We start from the raw sequence: 17,788 nt of genomic DNA, 5'->3' as shown, positions 1-17,788 counted from the left end.
GATGGATGGATGGATGGATGGATGGATGGATGGATGGACGGATGGATGGATGGATGGATGGATGTCAGGGCCTAGTTTGCAGATCTAAACGCCCTCTGGTATAACTAGACTTCCTCACCAACAGAACCGTCTAAATAAACAAACAGAACCTCTTGCAGAACCTTTAAGACCGGTTCTCTATGGGGATGAGTCTTGAGCCGCTAGCTGTTTACCCTGATGACCCACTGATGGTGAACATGAACTTGAAAGCAGTAAGAACCACTGAGATGTTCCGTCTTTACAAATGTCCCCACAGTGTTGGTCAATAGTCGTGTCCACTAGTGTCCGACACGATGCACTGCTGCTGAAATTCCTGCATTTTGACAGATTGCAATGAGTTGCAGAATGTTGTGGTGCATGTGTCTGAGTCCACACTACTAGAGGGTGTAGGCATCAGCGGAGCTGTTGAAGGAGCTGCCAAAGTGCCCAAAAGTAAATTAGAGTTCCTTGTGACAGAAAGGTCCTCCTTTTTTTCAGCCTTACCTGGGGGAGATATCACAGCCCTGTTGCATGAAAGCCCCCAATGAAAACCACAAAGAATTGAAGATCCCAAAGTCGTTGCTGTACTCTGGGGAGTCCTTTTCTTTCTGTTGGTTCTGGTTCTGAGACTGGGAGGGTTCTGAGGGAACACAATGAGACAGATGAGCAGCTTTCCACACAGCAGGATCTGAACGCAGGTGGGGGGTGAGGATGTAAAACCTGGAGATTGAAGCCCATCTGGGGCGGATGTGCGCTGAGACGTGGTGGTTTGTGCGACTTCATCTTCATCATCAGAGTCTTCGCCTTGCCACTCATACGGACTGAAGCGACTCACCTGTGCAACAAGGAGAAATGACATCATCAGAGAACTTTAGGTTTGGCTGTGGAACCTCAAATCTCAGATACACTTTTCTAACAGAGGATCTGGGGCAACTGTGAGTCAGACTCATGAAGTCTGGAGTTTCTCAGGACAAACATAGAAAGGGTTTGTCTTTCGCACACGGATAAGAACATCTAAGATGTTTGCTAATGATCGATGGATGGATAAATGGATGGATGGATATATAGGCAGAGAGACGTGTGGATGAATGGACAGACAGATGGATGGATGCAATGATGGATGGACGACAGATGGATGGATGCAATTATGGATGGATGGATAGATGGAATGATGGATGGATGGATGGACAGACAAATGAACAGATGGATGGACGGACAGACGGATGGATGGATGGATTGACTGACGGATAGACGCACCAGGAAGAGCACCACACTGACTCCAATGTAGGCGAAAACGATGCACATCCAAATCTCATAGGCAAGAGGGTCCAGGAAGGAGAAGACCCCCGGCTTTGACTTGGTGGGTTTCTTGATCATGATGGAGATTCCCAAAGACATGAAGGGTTTGGTGAAGTCGATCACCTGCTCTCTCACCAGAGTGATGGTCAGCGGCGCCACGGCTATGTCTGCCTTCTGCAGGAGAGCAGAAGGAATCTTTTTTTTGTTGTTTTGTTTAGTTTTTAACTTTACGTCACATTTCTTATTGCGTATGTGAATTATTTCCTCTGTGTGAAGCTATACACGGGAACGTGACACACTCAGGAACTTGGGTTCTTGAACGTATGCTTTGCCCACACACTGGACAAGCAGGAAGGGACTTCTTCTTCTACAGTTTACTAGCACATGTCCGCCTCCTACAGTTGGTAGTGTCTTGGTGTGAATTGTCGTGGTGGAGTACATTTGTCAATCTCGCTCCAGGCTTTTCTTTCACAGCTCCATTCTGACACATGAAAGACTTGGTGTCAGAATTCCAGCAGAACACAAACAGTTCTTCATTTCTCCTCCATGATCAATTGGTAAACAGTTGGGACTTCTGTATTTGGAAAAGTACGCCATCCAAACATCCCTACCATATCCAAATCCCTGATTGGTGAAAGTTCATCTTGGTTTAACTTTCTTTTTTTTCTTTCTTTTTTTTTAACTTGTCCTGTCCAACAGCTAGGCAGGCAGATGAGAGCTGAGGGCCTCTTGTGTTGGACATATTTTACTTTAACAAGAGGGGTTATTAATCTTCAGACAAACCAAAGGTATGTCTGAATAAACCCCTTTTGTAATTGAGGCCAAACTTTATTAATTTCAATCATGTTTGAAAATCTTTGGTGTTGGACCGGACGGAAAAGGAAAGGAGGGAAGAAGAGAGAGGGATGTTAGAGAGGGGGGGGGGGTGATAGTGAGAGGGGGGGTAAGACCATGAAGCAGCATAGAGCAGACAGGTTTACTGGTTGTTTATCATCACGGTACGGTTCAAATGTAGTACAAAAAGGGCGGGGCCTGTCCGCACACACTCAAATGTTATCAACACACCTGCTAGCTGCAAAAAATGTTCACATGTCAACATGTACACAAAACAGATAGTGTTCACGAACGCATACCTATGCCTTTAAACCAACTAGTGTGAAATCTTTCATTCATTCAATCACGCAAACTATTAGTGCAAAGGTAAGCTAACACCTGTGCTCAGGTGAGTGTTTATGTTCTTCTAAAATGGATGGTGGAATGTGAAAAGAAGGAGGAGGAGTGCCCAGCCACCCCCACACCAAGACCACCGCCGCAGCAGCAGCGGCAGCCGGAATCCCCCCAACGCCACACGGAAACAGGCAGGGAACAACCGCCCCCCGGGCGACCAAGACCGCCACCCAGGCCAGGGCCAGCAGGACCGCCGCGAGGCCCCCAGAGCCAGAGAGCAGGGAGGCGCGGAGGGAAAGAGAGCGCCGCCCCAGCCCAACCAGGAAAGCAGCCCCCCCGCCGCGCCGGGAGCGCCCAACGCAGGGCCCTACCGGAGAAGGACGCCTACAGCCCCAGACGAGCACCCCACCACCACCCAGGAGTTCCGGGCATCCCCCCGCCCCAACCCCAGGTACGAGCCAGGACCCTCCAAGGGAGACCCGCTCCGCACTCCAGGCAGCCACCCACCCGGCCCACGGTTGGTCCAGGGAGGAGCAAGGCAGGGGCCCGCCGCCCCCGCCCAGGAGGGGGGAACCCCGGGGAAAAAAGGATGGCCCGACCAGGCTCGGCCACTGTTGGAAGTTCGGCGGGGCCCAGCGCTCAGGGGCAAGGACCAGGACCCACCCCCCAGGGATACGAACACCCCCGGCACAGGTGTAATGTGAACCCCCCCACCGTGCGGAGAGAGCACCGCCGGGCCCAGGGAGCCGGCACCCAGGGGACACGGCCGCCGTCGCCAAGGGGCCCGCACCCCCACCAGGGAAGGTGTAGGGGACAGATGGACCTAGGTTCCACCTTCCTTGCAAAATGTGTGTGCGTGTATGTGTGTTTGAGAGGGTGTGTGTGTGCATGTGTGTGTGTTTATGTTGGAATGTATATATTGAAGGGGGAGGGGTGTGTGTACTAAGGGGGGTGCAGTTAAAATTGGCGAGTAGGGCACTAAGGGGACATCTCCTGATTACTCACAGTGATGTCCCCTCACCCTCCCCACCAAGGGGCCCTAAATGTCTAAGGTGCGGTTAAAATTGGCGGGTAGGGTGCCAGGAGGACATCTGCTGCTTGCTGGCAGTGATGTCCAAGCACCCCCCCCCTACCAAGGGCCCTACATGTCTAAGGTGCAAATAAAACCGAAAGAGGGGGGGCCCACTCCTTATGGCAACTATAGGAGGGGGGCCACTGCCAAGTAGCTCCCCTCCAAGGCGCATCGCAGGCTTGGTTTAACTTTCAACCTGGGTTTATGAAGACTTTTCATTGGATGTTGTCGCTTAAACAAGTGTTGCCGGTGTGGACGTAGTTTAACATATGTGGTACAAGAAAAACCACCACGGGCTGTCCTCACCCCGTAAACCAGTTCTCCCACCATGCCGTTCCACAGTTTCGAGTCCACATCTCTAGCTCCATACTTTCCGTCAGCCACCAGCTCCAGGCGGTATGTGAAGCCCACGTGTTTGGCAATCTCTGCAGCAAGTTCGGCACAGTAACCTTCGTATTTGTCGTTTCCCACAAACTGCTCGTGGTTCTTCTTCAGCATCATGTAGGGAGCTTCCTGAGGATAAGAGGATTCAGAGTTCAGTTTAGAATTCAGTTCCTTCATCATGCCAGTGTTTCATCATTTTCAAAGTCACCTTCACACAACACAGATTTCCCACCTAAAAAACAAAGTGATGTTTCTTCATAACAATAAGGTCTTAACTATTTACATTCTAGGGTCAACACAAATGACACATTTTTCATGCTAAACTCTGCAGTAAGTGGTGTAAAGAGAACAGGATGCTGAAGAAGAAGAAGGGATGAAGGAAGATCAGGGAAAATCCTTAACAGTCAACGGTTTGCTGATTTCAGTTCTTAAGACCAAGGGGCAAATGGATGAATGGAGGGATGGATGGAGGGATGGATGATGGATGGATGAATGATGGATGGATGGATGGATGGATGGATGGATGGATGGATGGATGATGGATGGATGATGGATGGATGGATGATGGATGGATAAATGGATGGAGGGATGGATGATGGATGGATAAATGGATGGAGGGATGGATGGAGGGATGGATGATGGATGGATGAATGATGGATGGATGGATGGATGGATGGATGGATGGATGATGGATGGATGATGGATGGATGGATGATGGATGGATAAATGGATGGAGGGATGGATGGATGGATGGATGGATGGATGATGGATGGATAAATGGATGGAGGGATGGATGATGGATGGATGGATGATGGATGGATGGATGGATGGATGGATGGATGGATGGATGGATGGATGATGGATGGATGATGGATGATGGATGGATGATGGATGGATGGATGATGGATGGATAAATGGATGGAGGGATGGATGATGGATGGATGGATGGATGATGGATGGATGGATGGATGGATGATGGATGAATGATGGATGGATGGATGGATGGATGGATGATGGATGGATGGATGATGGATGGATAAATGGATGGAGGGATGGATGATGGATGGATGGATGATGGATGGATGATGGATGGATGGATGGATGGATGATGGATGAATGATGGATGGATGGATGGATGGATGATGGATGGATGATGGATGGATGGATGATGGATGGATAAATGGATGGAGGGATGGATGATGGATGGATGGATGATGAATGGATGATGGATGGATGGATGGATGGATGGATGATGGATGGATGATGGATGATGGATGGATGATGGATGGATGGATGATGGATGGAGGGATGGATGATGGATGGATGGATGATGAATGGATGATGGATGGATGGATGGATGGATGGATGGATGATGGATGGATGGATGATGGATGGATGATGGATGGATGGATGGATGGATGGATGGATGGATGGATGGATGGATGGATGGATGATGGATGGATGGATTGACGGATTGATGGATGATGGATGGATGGATGGATGGATGGGTGGATGGATGATGGATGGATGGATGGATAATGTTTGGATGGATGATGGATGGAACATTTTAGTCTTCTGACTTTAAATTGTAAAGTTAAATTGAAAATAAAGCTTATGTGAGGATTGTGCCATTTAGTTTGATTTCCTGTGTTTCTTTTTTCACTCGTCAGTCAAACCAAATTCTTTTTTCTTCTTTCTCTTAAAGATACATTAAGATGAAAATAGTCTTTTTAGCGTTATTGTAGCATTTTTCTCATGATGGAGGACATATGAAAAGGAAATTTAGCTCAAAGCTGCATTTCTGAGCATTTGTTATTCAAATTGTTGTAAATCAGGAGCAGAAGAAAAAAAGCAGTTTGAAAAAGATTTTTTTTGTGACATCAAAAATATGCTGGGGGAGGTGACAAGCTCCATGCCCTGCTGGTAAATATTTTAGATCTGTTTGATCATCCACCTGCAGACCAATAGATCCATTAATGTCTTTGTCTTCCTGCTCTAAGCTGAAATCTGGATCCAAACTGGACGGCTGCCATTTTTGTTGCACCGCTAATGTTAGGTTGGGGGCTGTAAGCTAGCAGGAGAGAGTGTAAAGACTATAAAACTCTGAGAATAATCATCACCACCACCCCAGAATTCTTTTGATGAGTCAGGTTGGACTCTGTGGGGGGGTGCTGTAAAGTTTGCACACAGTTTTTACCCATGCGGCCCTTTAGAAAAGCTCTGCCTGTCTGACAAGGTCCTGATGACCACAACACCACAGGTCAATGACATCACAAAGGACGGAGCATTGATGGAATCTTACCAGGATGGTGGTAACCACGTAGGTTTTGTTGAGCAGACCGAAAAACTCCTCCTGCAGTGGTCCGTAGACAGCCGTGTGGACGTAGCCTCTCTTCTCATTCCAGTGTCCAATCTGAAGAACAGTGTTCTGATGTCAGTGAAGTTTCCTGATGGAGGGTTTCTAGCCTGTCTTTACTCACGCAGAGAAACGTTTTAAAACTAATGACAAAAATTGTAAACCTTAATTGACATTTGTCTTTTATAATGTCTGTCCTTTACAGTCTGTGGTTCATTATGGAATATTTCATGTATCTGTACTGACACGGAGACAACCAAAGCTTCCTGAATGTGTTATTATTTGCTGCACTTTAACCATCAGATCAAGTCTGAATTAAACGTGTCTAATAAACTGTGGCAGCCTGCACTGTGACAGACCAACCCTCCTTCTGCAGAAGTCCAACAAAAACTCTTGTTTCCTGTGTGGCTCTTCTGTTTGTTAAGAAATAGTCAAAACCCTGACAGGGGCATCGGCCAGGTTCACATTTATTCCCGCCCTCCCACCTCTGTACTGAACTGTCCTTGGGCAAGATGCCAAACCGCACGTTGGTCCTGGAGGTCAGTGTGAGGGGCAGAGCCACCATGGGTCAGAATGGGACTGTGGCGGTGAAGACCTTTGAGCCTTTGTGAAGGCAGGACAGCGCAGTATAAACGTGAATTTGCATTTATTGTTATGTTTGTCACCACTGTGGTCTCCATGTTTTACACAGATTCTTCACGCCTTTGCTTCTCTGTTGGTGAAGAACAGAACCTCCACTGGACAGAACAGAACTGCCTGATTTTATGGTTTTATTCCCCGCCCATTCATGGCTGGATCTTCAGCTGACTTATCATCACAGCTTCAATAGAAAAAGGAGGTTCTAATTCCCACAATAAGCAAAGAGTCCAAAATCGGATATCTGAACAGGCAGAAGGCGTCAGACCTTCCTGGGTCCGAGGTGACTGAGCTCCATCACTGTTAGGGTGTAGTTGGTACGGTGTCCTTGCTCGTCGAACTGCACATGACCGGTGAGTCCGTCCAGATGAACCTGCACACATACATGTGGTTTAAGTCCACCCGTGGGTTAAGGTCCACATATCGAAGTAAACGCATCACCTGCAAAGGGCGACGAGAACATTTAAACAGATGTTACGTTTGTTGTTTTGTGCTTTGGGAATTTTTGCGTTCTTGTGATTTGATTCCTTGACCTTTCTGCGTTCTTCCTGCTCCTGGGTTTGCTACTGTCAGTTTGGGGCGTGTCCATGTTTGTGTTTGTTTGTGTACCTGCTGCAGCGCTCTCTGGATGTCGATGCCCTGCCCCCAAGGAGCAGGTGGGTTAGCCAGACACTCCCCAGCATTTCCATGGCGGGAAATGTCAATGTGCTGCTGCCGCAGGTTTTGGAAGGCCGTTGCCATGACGTTAATGCCGTCAAAGGTCAGGGCTCCGGTGTACTGAGACAGATCAGAACCAAAGCAGAAGTTGCTGAGCAGACAGAAAGGATGATCCTGGAACCAGCAGACGGTTTGCAGGAAGATAAAGCCAAACCATCCCATTCCTGTTGCACCTGAAGGAATGTAACCTAGAGCAAGTCTACACCCACCCCAGCTGATTTGGAGGACAAAGCGTGAGCGGAAACAATCAGACCTACTTTAGAAATGATCTTTGTCATCATAAAATTAGTTTAGATCATTTAAATGAAACCAAAATAATTATATTACAGCCTTATCAGTGAACCAACAGGTTACATGAATGGATATTGGTGAAATTCAAAAACTGAGTGAGCAAAAGAAGACAGAATAAAATAAAATAAAAGCGTGATGAATAATGATCATAAAAATGTCCATGCTTGGTTTCTGGAAAAAACGGTGAGTTCTGAGCATCAGAGGGTTGGAGACTTCCACGTAACCTTGTGTGTCCATGTTTGTGTGTTTGCACCTTCAGCCTTTTACGCGGCAGTTTAAAGTCTTTGCTGTCAAACTCCACCCACTCCCGGTTGACCTTCTCCACAGCGGGATCGGTGCTGTTCACCAGCTGGAAGCCCGTCACGTTGGGAGCGAGCTTCTGGAACTCTGTGACGTTCAGGTCCAGGAAGCCCTGAACAGACAAACAGCTGAGCTGAACCACAGTATTGACACCCCCCCCCACCACCACCACCAAAACAAACCAATAAAAAAACCAGCCTGCACAGGTTTACCTACAACAAGCAAAAAAACATCCTTTCTGACTATTTTAGAAATGCCTGAGACACTGAAAAGACCAGTTTCTGTGTTCAAAAGGTTTACTGTGTGCATGTGTGTGTGCATGTGTGTGTGTGCATGTGTGTGTGTGTGCATGTGTGTGTGTGCATGTGTGTGTGTGCATGTGTGTGTGTGCATGTGTGTTTGTTGTGCATGTGTGTCCGTCCTGGGGGAGGATCCCTCTTTCATATGGACACCCCTGAGGTTTCTTCTATTTTTTTCCCCCAGGAGTTTTTCCTTACAGAGAGGGAGGGTCTAAGGTGAGATGAACAGATTAGTTTAGTCTGTTTAGTTAGTTCAGTTTAGAATTTTCCTATTTCTATGTATATCCTGAAAACCTCAGAGATGCTCTGTCTGCTCAGATAGTCTCCCTGGATGGTATAAGTATAGCCCCCAATTCCACAGTTAGAAACCTTGGGGTTTTATTTGACCAGGATTTATCATTTAAGGCTCACATATCTCAGACGTGTAGAACTGCCTTTTTTCACCTGCGGAATATTGCTAAGATCAGAAATATACTTTCTAAGAGTGATGCTGAAAAACTCATCCATGCATTTGTTACGTCTAGACTAGATTACTGTAACTCCTTGTTAGCAGCGTGTCCTAAGAGTTCCTTAAGAAGTCTCCAGCTTGTTCAGAACGCAGCAGCTAGATTGTTAGCAGGAACTAGCAGAAGAGATCACATCACTCCTGTGTTGGTTTCACTTCACTGGATCCCAGTTGATTCCAGAATCCAGTTCAAGATCCTCCTGTTAACCTATAAGGCCTTACATGGAATGGCCCCGTCCTATATTTAGGACCTCCTAGTCCCTTACCATCCAATCAGAACACTTCACTCACTAAATGCAGGACTGCTTGTGGTTCCTAGAATTAGTCAAAGTACGGTTGGAGGTAGAGCGTTTAGCCACCAAGCCCCTGTCTTATGGAATAAACTCCCAGCTCATGGAAGAGAGGCCGACTCAGTTTCTACATTCAAAGTTAGACTGAAAACATTCCTCTTTGGACAGGCTTATTGTCAGACTAGTTAGTATTCAGAGACTATGTAACTTAATGTTAATTTGTTTAAATTAAACTTAATAACTATTTCTTTTAAAAGGCTGCTAGACGTTGAAGCTGGGGTAACTATGGTGCACTGGGGTTCTGTCCTCTTTTCTTTTCTACTTCTACCCTTCCTCTCTTCTCTATTTTTAATCATCATTCATCATTTAGTTCTCCATGCCTCTGTTTGGTGCAGTGATTCATGTATTGTCCCTCTCCCCTCCTGGGGAGTGGGAGTGCTTCCAGACTTCAGTTGTTTCATCCGTGCTCCTGTTCCTGACCGTCATCCTCGTCTCTGCTCCTGCTCCTACACCTGGCTGTGGATTCTGACTACGGCTCGACTCGCGCCTTTGACTGTCCCCACAACCACGGCTGGATGAAGCTCGTCTGCTGGACTTTATATATTGTAGATTTAGATAAGTTAATTCTTCTCTATGAGTTCTGGTAAATCGCCTGTCCGTCCTGGGGGAGGATCCCTCCTTCATGTGGACACCCCTGAGGTTTCTTCGTTTTTTTTCAGGAGTTTTTCCTTACCGCGAAGGGGGGGTCTAAGGGCAGGGATGCAAGTTTAGTTTAGTCTGTTTAGTTAAAGTTTTAGTATTATCCTGTTGTGATCCTGATGCTCTCATCCAGTGCCTGAGCCACACCTTTTCCTCGTCAGCCACTCTACTTAAACCTCACATGGACATGCAGCCGACGCCAGACTATTGTTCACCTCTGGTAACAAAATTGGCAAGTACAATCAGAGCTAAAGGGATTTCTATGTGTCCTAATCTTCCTGTTTCTCCCTCCCAAGATCCTGCCTGCCACCCAATCTGTCTGCCTGCCTGCCTGCAAAACCGCCAGTCCGCCATCCTCACTCTATTCAAAATAAAACTTGTCACCCAGAAAGCCGTGTCCGCATTTGGATTCAACCTTCCACCCTCCTGCCATAACATTGTTCTATTGAATTCTATGCATTTATGATCCTTTTTGATTGTATATGTTTACTTTACAATTACGGATACGAAGCCCAATGAGACGACTGTTCTTGTGAGTTTTGTCTATAGAAATAAAATTGAATCGAATTGTGTTGTGCATGTATGTGTGTGAATGTGCATGTGGGTGTGCGTGTGTGTGTGAATGTGCATGTGTGTGTGAATGTGCACGTGAATGAGCATGTGGGTGTGCATGTGTGTGTGTGTGTGTGTTGTGCATGTGTGCATGTGTGTGTGTCTGTGGGCATGTTGTTGTGCGTGTGTGTTGTGAATGTGCATGTGTGTACTGTGCATGTGTGTGTGAATGTGCATGTGGGTGTGCGTGTGTGTGTGTGAATGTGCATGTGTGTACTGTGCATGTGTGTGTCAATGTGCATGTGTGCATGTGTGTGTGTTTGTGGGCATGTTGTTGTGCGTGTGTGTTGTGCATGTGTGTGTGTGAATGTGCACGTGTGTGTGAATGTGCATGTGTGTACTGTGCATGTGTGTGTGAACGTGCATGTGTGTGTGAATGTGCATGTGTGTACTGTGCATGTGTGTGTGAATGTGCATGTGGGTGTGCATGTGTGTGTGAATGTGCATATGTGTACTGTGCATATGTGTGTGAATGTGCATGTGCATGTGTGTGTGAATGTGCATGTGTGTACTGTGCATGTGTGTGTGAATGAGCATGTGGGTGTGCATGTGTGCGTGGATGTGTGTGTGTTGTGCATGTGTGTGTGGATGTGTGTGTGTGCTGTGCATGTGTGCGTGGATGTGTGTGTGTGGTGTGCATGTGTGTGTGTGTGTTGTGCATGTGTGTGTGGATGTGTGTGTGTGCTGTGCATGTGTGCGTGGATGTGTGTGTGTGGTGTGCATGTGTGTGTGTGTGTTGTGCATGTGTGCGTGGATGTGTGTGTGGTATGCATGTGTGCGTGGATGTGTGTATTTGTGTTGTGCATGTGTGTTGTGCATGTGTGCGAGTGTGTGGTGTGCATGTGTGCGTGTGTTGTGCATGTGTGTGTTGTGCATGTGTGTGTGGATGTGTGTGTGCGTTGTGCATGTGTGTGTTGTGCATGTGTGTGTGTGTGTTGTGCATGTGTGTGTGTGTTGTGCATGTGTGTTGTGCATGTGTGTGTGTGTGTGTTGTGCATGTGTGCGTGGATGTGTGTGTGTGTGTTTGTTGTGCATGTGTGCGTGGATGTGTGTGTGTGTTGTGCACGTGTGTGTGGTGCATGTGTGTGTGTGGTGTGCATGTGTGTGTGTGTTGTGCATGTGTGCGTGGATGTGCGTGTGTGTGTTGTGCATGTGTGTGTGTGTGTGTTGTGCATGTGTGCGTGGATGTGTGTGTGTGTGTTGTGCACGTGTGTGTGTGTGTTGTGCATGTGTGTGTGTGTGTTGTGCACGTGTGTGTGTGTGTTGTGCATGTGTGCGTGGATGTGTGTGTTGTGCACGTGTGTGTGTGTGTTGTGCATGTGTGTGTGTGTGTTGTGCATGTGTGCGTGGATGTGTGTGTGTGTTGTGCATGTGTGTTGTGCATGTGTGCGAGTGTGTGGTGTGCATGTGTGCGTGTGTTGTGCATGTGTGTGTGAATGTGCATGTGGGTGTGCGTGTGTGTGTGAATGTGCATGTGTGTGTGAATGTGCACGTGAATGAGCATGTGGGTGTGCATGTGTGTGTGTGTGTGTTGTGCATGTGTGCATGTGTGTGTGTCTGTGGGCATGTTGTTGTGCGTGTGTGTTGTGAATGTGCATGTGTGTACTGTGCATGTGTGTGTGAATGTGCATGTGGGTGTGCGTGTGTGTGTGTGAATGTGCATGTGTGTACTGTGCATGTGTGTGTCAATGTGCATGTGTGCATGTGTGTGTGTTTGTGGGCATGTTGTTGTGCGTGTGTGTTGTGCATGTGTGTGTGTGAATGTGCACGTGTGTGTGAATGTGCATGTGTGTACTGTGCATGTGTGTGTGAACGTGCATGTGGGTGTTCATGAATCTGCATGTGTGTACTGTGCATGTGTGTGTGAACGTGCATGTGGGTGTTCATGTGTGTGTGAATGTGCATGTGTGAATGTTCATGTGTGTACTGTGCATGTGTGTGTGAATGAGCATGTGGGTGTGCATGTGTGCGTGGATGTGTGTGTGTTGTGCATGTGTGTGTGGATGTGTGTGTGTGCTGTGCATGTGTGCGTGGATGTGTGTGTGTGGTGTGTGTGTGTGTGTTGTGCATGTGTGTGTGGATGTGTGTGTGTGCTGTGCATGTGTGCGTGGATGTGTGTGTGTGGTGTGCATGTGTGTGTGTGTGTTGTGCATGTGTGCGTGGATGTGTGTGTGGTATGCATGTGTGCGTGGATGTGTGTATTTGTGTTGTGCATGTGTGTTGTGCATGTGTGCGAGTGTGTGGTGTGCATGTGTGCGTGTGTTGTGCATGTGTGTGTTGTGCATGTGTGTGTGGATGTGTGTGTGCGTTGTGCATGTGTGTGTTGTGCATGTGTGTGTGTGTGTTGTGCATGTGTGTGTGTGTTGTGCATGTGTGTTGTGCATGTGTGTGTGTGTGTGTGTCGTGCATGTGTGCGTGGATGTGTGTGTGTGTTGTGCATGTGTGCATGGATGTGTGTGTGTGTGTTTGTTGTGCATGTGTGCGTGGATGTGTGTGTGTGTTGTGCACGTGTGTGTGTGTGTGGTGCATGTGTGTGTGTGTTGTGCATGTGTGTGTTGTGCATGTGTGTGTGTGTGTGTTGTGCATGTGTGCGTGGATGTGTGTGTGTGTGTTGTGCACGTGTGTGTGTGTGTTGTGCATGTGTGTCTGTGTGTTGTGCACGTGTGTGTGTGTGTTGTGCATGTGTGCGTGGATGTGTGTGTTGTGCACGTGTGTGTGTGTGTTGTGCATGTGTGTGTGTGTGTTGTGCATGTGTGCGTGGATGTGTGTGTGTGTTGTGCATGTGTGTGTGTGTGTTGTGCATGTGTGCGTGGATGTGTGTGTGTGTTGTGCATGTGTGTGTGTGGTGTGCATGTGTGTGTGTGTGTGTTGTGCATGTGTGCGTGGATGTGTGTGTGTTGTGCACGTGTGTGTGTGTGTTGTGCATGTGTGTGTGTGGTGTGCATGTGTGTGTGTGCTGTGCATGTGTGCGTGCATGTGTGTGTGTGTGTTGTGCATGTGTGTGTGTGTGTTGTGCACGTGTGTGTGTGTGTGTGTTGTGCATGTGTGTGGTAAACTGCTCCTGATCAGCAGTACTCCGTGTCTACAAAGAGTTTCCCGTCTGACTAAAGGACATCAGAGCTGAACTCACCAGATTGGCCAGAATGAAATGATAGTTCTTTAGGTTCCTCTTCTGAGCAGCAATCTGTGAAGGGCAGAGAAGGAGAGAAGCTTCTGGATCTGTAATCCCTGATACACAACATGTGAAACCTGATGAAAAGACCATTCAATGTTTGTAATAACAATAATGGATTAGATTGATCTGCTTTTCCAGACGCTCAAAGCTCCTCCAATGTCCGTTATTCATTCATACTTGGTGATGGTCACTACTGATGTAGCCGCAGCTGCCCTGGGGCAGAATGACGGGGGCGTGGCTGCTAGTTCACGTCTACGGCCCCTCTGACCATCACCGTGACATTCATACACATTCAAACTGGAGGCAGGGAGGGTGGAGTGTCTTGCCCAAGGACACGACTACAGGTGACTGAGGGGAGCGGGGATCGAACCGCCAACCCTTCAATCATTGGCCGACCCGCTCAGTCGCGTCAGCACTGCCACCCTTTTTGTGTTTGTATCTTCGAGTGTATTGAGACTGGAAATGTCCGTAGGTCCAGATCAAGTCCTGAACCACCCGTTTGGTCTGTATTCAGACCGCCGTCACGCGGACTTTTCCATTTCAAACCAAAGCTTGTAAACCAAACCATGTGACTGAAGGCCTCTTCACTCATTGGTCAGGAGAAATAATAATAATAAAAGCCAGAAATAATGGAAGTCCTGCGTTTGCAGTCCTTGTTGGCATAATTCACAGATTCAAACTTTATATTTCACTGAGCGCTTCTGGATCAACGTCAGGTCCAACACTTTTCACTTTGGTGGAGTCGTGCTGCACGCCGGTTACCGAGGAGACGGCGGCTCAGAAGGAACGCTGATCCGTGTTCATGATGTGTAGATGGTCAGGAAAACAGTGAGAAGTGATGTGGATCACGTTGTGACTCGTCGTCTTGGTTGCTTCCTTTCTACTCTGTTCACATCCCATAATGCCCAGCTACGGTGGCTGGTTCGGTCCAGTCGTTCCACTCCTGGGATGGATTGTTTTCAGACTGATCAATCTCAGAGGGAACCGAAACTCGGTCCAATTGGAAACAAACCGGGACCACCTCCAAAGACGGGTCAGAGAGCGGTTCCTGGTCCCGGTCTCTGACCCGTCTTTGGAGGTGGTCTGGGACCAGGAACCGCTTAGGGTGTGTTCAGACTGAAACTCTGTTCCAGATTATCGGGGGAAACAAACTCTGATTCACTTTGAGTGGACCAAATGTGTCCGGTCTGAATCCAGTCCTAGAGTGTGTGTGGGGGGGGGCAGCACTGTCGGCAGAATCCAGATGTTTTGGTGTCGTCCTGCTTTCAGCTCATGTCCTTCATGCCTCCCTGATGGTCAGTGTTCCAACAGCAGCCAGAGGAGGAACCTCCTTTCTCTCCTCCTCTCCCATTTTCACGTCCTCCTTTTGCAGCTCCCAGGAAGATTGAAACGGCGTCTGAACTGAAGTCAATCTGACCTTATGGTGGCGCTGTTCCTGTCACAGCTCTGCATATAGTCAGCATTCATTCCCTGATGACAAAACACTAATTCTGTTCTTTCCTTAGAGTTTTCCTCTGTTGGTGATGTCGTGTCTTCTCAGGCGTCCGTCATACATGAAGAATTGATGCAGAGCCGGAGGTCGGCAGAAGAACCGGAGCTTTGCTTTAGCGTTTGTTTGTAAATCTGCTGCTCGTCTGTGTTTTCAACCACCAGGTGAAGACAGGCTCCACCTTCAAACAGAAAAGACGTCCTTCATGTGTCGACCCCAGAGGTTATCTCAGGTGTCGACAACATCATTCAGAGCAAAAAGATGGTTAAAAGATTTTATGATTTGGTTTGTCATCACATCAGAACACGAGTCCATCACCTTCATCCTTCTGTTGTGTTTTTGTGGAGCAGCGGGGAAAAGTTGAATGCAACCATGTGAACCATCAGAGTCAGCACATGATGGTTCATCAACGCGACACACGTGCTCTTCATCAGAGACACACCTGAGTCTTCATCACACCTGAACTCAATCAACCAAACAGGGTCAAGTCAAACACCGTGTGATCAGCTGAGCCCAAAGAAACGTGAACAGCTGAGGTCAACATGTTTCTCGGATCACCTCCTAACGCTGCAGGAGCGTTTGGACTTCAGCAGAACCGCCGACTTTCCTTTTATGAAGAGTCTTTACCCTTGTGCTATCTTAGATGACCCCCCCCTTCCATTGATGTGTTCTCCCTACCATGACAAAGGTGGATAAAGGTGGAAAGATTTCATGCAATCCATGGACACCAGTGAAGATCACAAATCATTGAAGAAAAAAGCTTCAGAGCACTGTCTAGTGGGTCTAGATGACCCAACTCCCAATGTTAAAGTGCCTAGGATAGAACAAGGGTTACAACTATGTGAATCTGCCTCCTTCTGTCTGTCACTTGAGGTTTGATGAGTTCCAGCAGCTCAGAGGTTGAATGTGGAGCTCTAAAGGTCTAAAGCAGTGGTCCCCAACCTCCGGTACCGGTCTGTGGGTCATTTGGTACCGGGCCGCACAGAAAAAATTGAATAACTTCCATTAATTCCGTTTTATTTTTTTCGGAATCTGAAAGATGATTTATTTTGAAATATTCTCTGTTCCATCCGTCTATGTTACTCTTGACGCAGGCCAATTCGCTCGTCTCGGTCACGTGATAAGATACCGCTAAAACAAAACCCAGGAACTAGCAAAATGAATAAAAACAAACGTCTGGAAAGTTTCTTTGCCAAGTGGAAAAGGCCTAGCCAGGAGACAGAAGAGAAGCCTTCCACTTCCAGAAAAGAAAGCTACATTTAATAGACAGTATCAGGAGTCCTACTTAAAATACGGATTCATCCCAACGGGAGATTCCTTCCAACCATTCAGGATTGTGGTGAGTTGGATTTTCCATGCACTTATTTTGAAGGCATGTTTAAATGTTACCATAGCGACCAGAGAGTCTTGCGGGCAGAGAGGACGTTGTTCACGTCATAATTCGTGTTTATTATTGAGCTCTGACAACAACAAGTGAACATGTAACACAAGATGGTTCCAGTGGCGCCACCAGGTGTCGGAGAGGGGTGGCCATGGCCACCCCTCTCCGACACCTGGCCACCCCAGTGGCCACCCCAGTAGCCACTATAAGCTGTGGTAGCATCAGTTGTGCGTTTCATCCCAAATGCACAGCCAGCGAGCGGCAAGTCGCTCTGATCACCTAAACCGGCCCTCACCCCCTCCCCTCCCTGCTGCCTTTGAGTGCGCAGACATCTACAGAGGAGCCCCTGGACGCAGAATGAATAAGACGCGTTCGAACCCTCAGATCCTCTGGGCCGGTCAGACAAAATAACCAGTCTCAGTCACTAAAGATGAACTTTCTTTATTACTTTTTCCTTAAGTCCAAAACGGCGACTGACCGCGCGTGTATGCGCTCCACACCCTCACACGCGCTCTCTATGGCTCTCCCCCCTCCCTTCCTGCATCGCGCGAGCACCGGTTTCAGCACGCAAACACACGCGTGCGCGCGAGAACGCACGCACGCACACACAATCACACATCCCAAAATGCTACGTTTCTTTTCCTGTTAAATATTTTCCGTGGGTCTTTAACAATCTGTTTACTGTACTTTAGATCTGGATAGATAGATAGATAGATAGATAGATAGAAAGATAGATAGATAGATAGATAGATAGATAGATGGATAGATGGATAGATAGATAGATAGATAGATAGATAGATAGATAGATAGATAGATAGATAGATAGATAGATAGATAGATAGATAGATAGATAGATAGATAGATAGATAGATAGATAGATAGATAGATAGATAGATAGATAGATAGATAGATAGATAGATAGATGGATAGATGACTTTATTAATCCCACAATGGGGAAATTCCATTTATCTGTGGCAGCAACACGACATTCAGAAATAATCTATATAATATAACATCAATAAAGGGCATAAAAAATGACATTTATACTAAATAATTAAAAATATCACTAAAATTATTATGAAAAATTATCAAAAATTA

General features: G+C 47.2%; 1 protein-coding gene and 1 long non-coding RNA gene across 5 annotated transcripts in view; one reads left to right on the top strand and one right to left on the bottom strand.

Moving 5' to 3' along the window:
* Positions 1-17,788, bottom strand: part of LOC101167340 (glutamate receptor 1) — a 92,942-nt gene that overhangs the window by 33,314 nt on the left and 41,840 nt on the right. For all 4 annotated transcript variants that reach the window (XR_013647510.1, XR_013647511.1, XM_023962453.2 and 1 more), the window contains exons 5-13: positions 13,776-13,829; positions 8,194-8,352; positions 7,542-7,709; positions 7,201-7,305; positions 6,243-6,353; positions 3,863-4,069; positions 1,276-1,491; positions 739-853; positions 523-658 (exon numbers count right to left, since the gene is read on the bottom strand). Coding sequence is in view for 2 of the 4 variants with exons in the window: in XM_023962453.2 (XP_023818221.1) it covers positions 523-658; positions 739-853; positions 1,276-1,491; positions 3,863-4,069; positions 6,243-6,353; positions 7,201-7,305; positions 7,542-7,709; positions 8,194-8,352; positions 13,776-13,829 (1,271 nt within the window). In the remaining 2 variants the exon portion in view is untranslated. The remainder of the gene's footprint in view (positions 1-522; positions 659-738; positions 854-1,275; positions 1,492-3,862; positions 4,070-6,242; positions 6,354-7,200; positions 7,306-7,541; positions 7,710-8,193; positions 8,353-13,775; positions 13,830-17,788) is intronic.
* LOC144983734 (uncharacterized) lies at positions 9,556-10,598 on the top strand. The gene is made up of 2 exons (XR_013647514.1): positions 9,556-10,253; positions 10,330-10,598. It is a non-coding gene; the product is annotated as an uncharacterized LOC144983734 (long non-coding RNA).

The sequence above is a fragment of the Oryzias latipes genome, chromosome 14 (genome assembly GCF_053564925.1).
Source record: "Oryzias latipes strain Hd-rR chromosome 14, Olatipes_Hd-rR_3.1".
NCBI lineage: Eukaryota > Metazoa > Chordata > Actinopteri > Beloniformes > Adrianichthyidae > Oryzias > Oryzias latipes.
The sequence above is the reverse complement of the archived record's forward strand: the minus strand, read 5'-3'. Positions and strand labels throughout refer to the sequence as shown.